The sequence below is a fragment of the Mesitornis unicolor genome, unplaced genomic scaffold (assembly GCF_000695765.1).
Source record: "Mesitornis unicolor isolate BGI_N332 unplaced genomic scaffold, ASM69576v1 scaffold16594, whole genome shotgun sequence".
Taxonomy (NCBI): Eukaryota; Metazoa; Chordata; class Aves; order Mesitornithiformes; family Mesitornithidae; genus Mesitornis; species Mesitornis unicolor.
The window spans coordinates 72,236-75,982 of record NW_010180928.1 but is presented as its reverse complement, the minus strand read 5'-3'; the positions used below and the strand labels follow the sequence as shown (position 1 = coordinate 75,982).

At 53.4% G+C, this 3,747-nt stretch overlaps 1 protein-coding gene across 1 annotated transcript in view; it reads left to right on the top strand.

Annotated features, from left to right (window-relative positions):
- Window positions 1–144: 144 nt before the first annotated feature.
- LOC104539668 (LIM homeobox transcription factor 1-alpha-like) overlaps window positions 145–3,747 on the top strand; it is a gene marked incomplete at its 5' end in the record, with an annotated part of 41,210 nt that continues 37,607 nt past the window's right edge. Inside the window, 1 exon segment of the mRNA XM_010183255.1 lies at window positions 145–331. Coding sequence (XP_010181557.1) covers window positions 145–331 — 187 coding nt within the window.

The window sequence follows — 3,747 nt, the reverse complement described above, 5'->3', positions numbered from 1 at the left end:
GCTCCCTGCACACCCCTGGCCCCCCCGACCCACCAGCCTGCTTTGGGGAAGCGACAGTAGTGGGATCTTCCACCCGTCCATCCCTCTCTCACCCCGGCCACTTCTCCCCTCCACCCACCCCGCCCCTCGGCTCCTTCCCCGCAGGCAGAGCCGTGACCCCCAAGTCGGTGTGCGAGGGGTGCCAGCGAGTCATTTCGGACCGGTTCCTGCTGCGTCTGAACGACAGCCTGTGGCATGAGCAGTGCGTCCAGTGCGCCTCCTGCAAGGAGCCTCTCCAGACCACCTGCTTCTACCGCGACAAGAAGCTCTACTGCAAGCTGGACTACGAGAAGTAAGTGTCCTGCTCCCGCCGTGAGCCCCTCTCGCCCCACTCTGCTCCCATCGCCCACAAAGCCCCAGTGCCCTGCCGAAAGTTTGGGAGGCTCGGTGTTCCTCCGCAGCTCCCCGCTTCCCCTGCCCCTTGTGTCCCAAGAGGCGTCAGCCTTGCGGTGCTGTGTGGCGAGCTGTGCTTCACCCCCGCAGCCTCCTCGCACCCCCGGCTCTCCCCTTTTTTAGAGGTGTTTCGTTGCGCTCAGTCTGTGCCTCGGGAATTTAGGAGCCTTTTGTCGGCAGCCTGTGAGACCCCCGGGAACCCTGGTGCTGCGGAGGGCTGGGGCAAAGCATTTTTCCATCTCTTCTGGCTTTATTTTCATGCTGAGTGTCGGCAGGAGGAGCGTTATATTCTTTCTGGCCCGATCCTGGATGGGGTAATTTTCCTAATATCACTACAGACAGGGCAATGCTATTGCTCCCCTCAGTCGGGTGGGGAAACTTAGATACTCGGTGGGGATAAGGAAAGGCCTCACTGAATTTGGAGCGTTTGCTATCACACCAGAGGCTTTGCCCCTATCTGGGGCTGTGATGGAGCAGGAAATGGGATGTAGGTGGTTAAAACTTCCAGCCCTGATGCTTCCCCTTTGACAAGAGTGGTGCTGGGGCGGGGGGAAGATGATGAGAAAATTATTTTTCTTTTTTAAAGATAAACCTTTCCATTGGGAATGAGGCAAAGGCTGTTGAGTCTTTCCTCTCCTGCAGCTGCTTTCTTTTTTTCCTGCTCATCCTGCTCTTGCTGTCCCTGCTGGACTTTGCTCCCTGACCGGGTTTTGGAGCCGTTAAATTTGCATCCCCTCCGGGCTGGTTGTTTCTTGAAGAGGGTGTAGATGGGGGCCAGATCCCTCACTGGTGATAGCACGGATGCTGGAGCCCCACAATTTAATTCCCAATTTGCCGTTTTATGAGAAAATGGTCATTGGTGATGCTCTCGTCCCTGGCTTTTGGCGGGTCGGTGAGTGTGCTGGGGGCTAGCCCTACTCCAGGCCTTTTTAAAGTTTTTTTTTTCTCCTTTAAGTCCCGTATTGTGGGTCTGAGTTTAATCACTATGGATACAAGGCAAATTGAAAGCAGAATTTGTGCGCGTGACCTTGTTTTCAAATGTTTACGAAAGAGCGGAAGAATTAGCTGCCACGAGAGTGGAAAGGAGAGAGCTGCGTAAAGATTTTGGTTTTATCATTATTTTTAGACAAAAATTTCTTGAGACTGGGTGCGCTGCTGCTTTGTCTGTAGAAATTTGGCTACTAGTTCCCATATGTTTCCAACACAATTTAATTCACGTTTTCTGCTTTATCGGTGCCTCCATTTGGAAGGGGAAATTGGGGTGATTACTACCACCAAAAAGCCTTTCCAGCTTGCAGCATGCGTGAGTTTTACTCTGCATGTTCAACTGCGGCTTCTGAGCACTGGAAGCCGTCTCCAACCTCCAATCCTCCTCCTGCATCTCTTTGCCGTGAAAGAAATTGGTGCCGCACTTGGCTTCTTGCTGTTCCCACCTTGCTATCGGGATGAACAAAGATGATTGTGATAAAGAAAAATGCAACAAATATTCGCTAGGCTCTGACAGTGGCATGGTTTATCCTGGTTATTTCCCAGCTGCGTTTGGGTTGGTAACTCCTGCTTGCGCCGGGGAGCAGACTTTCCCTCCTGCCCCTTGCTATCATGTTGTTGTCCCCTTAAATTTTATTTTATTTTATTTTTGGGGCATGGGGCTGCAGGTCCATGTCCCTGCTCCCTGCATTGCCTTGGTGCGACTCTCCACCGTGCCAATGCTGCTACTCTTTACCTGGGAACAGCAAGAATGTGGGGCAGAGCCCCAGAGAGCTGTTCCCTCTAGGCTCTGCTCAGCTTTCCAAACAACTCTATATTTAACAAAAATCCCTCTTTCTTTGCCCAAACTGTCTGTCCTGTCTGTAGACTGAGCGCTTTCCTGGGTGCAGAAGCACTGTTCTTGCCTCTGCCGTGGTGCCGATGCCGGGGCTTTCAGTGCAAAACACGCAGGGGAAGAGCTGCTGCTCTTGGACTGAGCTAATTACCGAGAGCTGGTTAATTATTGCGGGTGACTGACGCTTCTTGCGCGATGCAGTGGTGTAAAGCGGCCGACCCTCCCCGTGGTCGCGCCAACAGAGCCAGGCTCCAGGGGCTTCTCGTTCGGCACAGCGGCGCTCGCTGGGTGGGAGGGCTGGGGTGGCTGCGTGCAAAATGTTGTTGCTGGAGGTGTCGGAGAGGTGACTGGGACCCTTCCTGCCAGTGTTGTTGTGTTGGTGGTTTTGGGTTTTTGTTTGTTTGAGTGGGGGTTTTGTGGTTTGTTTGGTGTTTTTTTTTAATTTAAAGAAGGGATTTATCTTCCAGATGATGGCTGTTGGGGTGTTTTACCAGACAGGAGTAGATGTGGTATTTTCCGACACATATCTTCGCTCTCTGAGCTCCGTTTGTAACAAGGCTGCAGAGGGTTAATGACAGAGCGTGAGGCAGCAGGGTTATGCCTTTAGTTATAAATACACCCATGGAAAGTGTTATGGACAGTTTTAAGCGAGCATCTGACTTGCTGGACTCTAGAAATTGAGGAATCATTTATTAAAACAGATGTTTTACATTTCTTTGTCCTTCGTAAAGAGGAAAACCTCAGGAGAGGACCTGGAGAGGGGGTGGATTAAAGACCAGGGATACCGGGCCAGGTCTCGGCATCTCTTTGGGGTACCCAGGGTCATAGCGTGGGACCTGTGGACAGTTCGGACAGTGGTGCTGGATGGAGACTTAGAGGGCCAGGAGGACATTTCTGGACCAGTTTCCCTAGCACTGGTCGGGAGGGCTCCTGGGGAGGGACTGCTTGAGCCCGTGCCCCTGGGACGGCATCTATTTGGGGCAGAGGACATTCGTTACAGAACATCCTGAATCCTGCGGCAGCCCCCGGCTCTTGTCCAAACCTGATAAGTCTCAACTATGACAAGGTTCAGGCTTCGCCCTGGCCAGCTCCCTGCTTGCAGAGCGGCCCTGGGATGGCTGCGGGGCCCCTGTGTTAGTGACCAGGGGGATGAGCATTTGCAGTGCTAGATTTAGGGGCGCACAATATCAAACCTGGCTATAAATCGTAATGGGTGCAGCAAGCGATGGCGAAAGTGGGACTTGTGAAGGGGGCTGCCCTGGAGGCTTAAAATTCGCATGAGGGTGGGAAAGGCTGAGCCCAGAGGTGTTTCACGGTGGGTTTGAAAGAGCTGAGCAAAGCCAGAGCTGTACGGAGGACCTGGAGCCATGGGGACATCTCCATCCCAAAGCCCCACCACGGGGGATGCCGAAACCCTGCCGGACAGTTCTGGGGGCCAGAAGCTCTGACAGTGGTGCGGTCGTGACGGGGGGGCGAAGCTGGGGAGCGTGGCG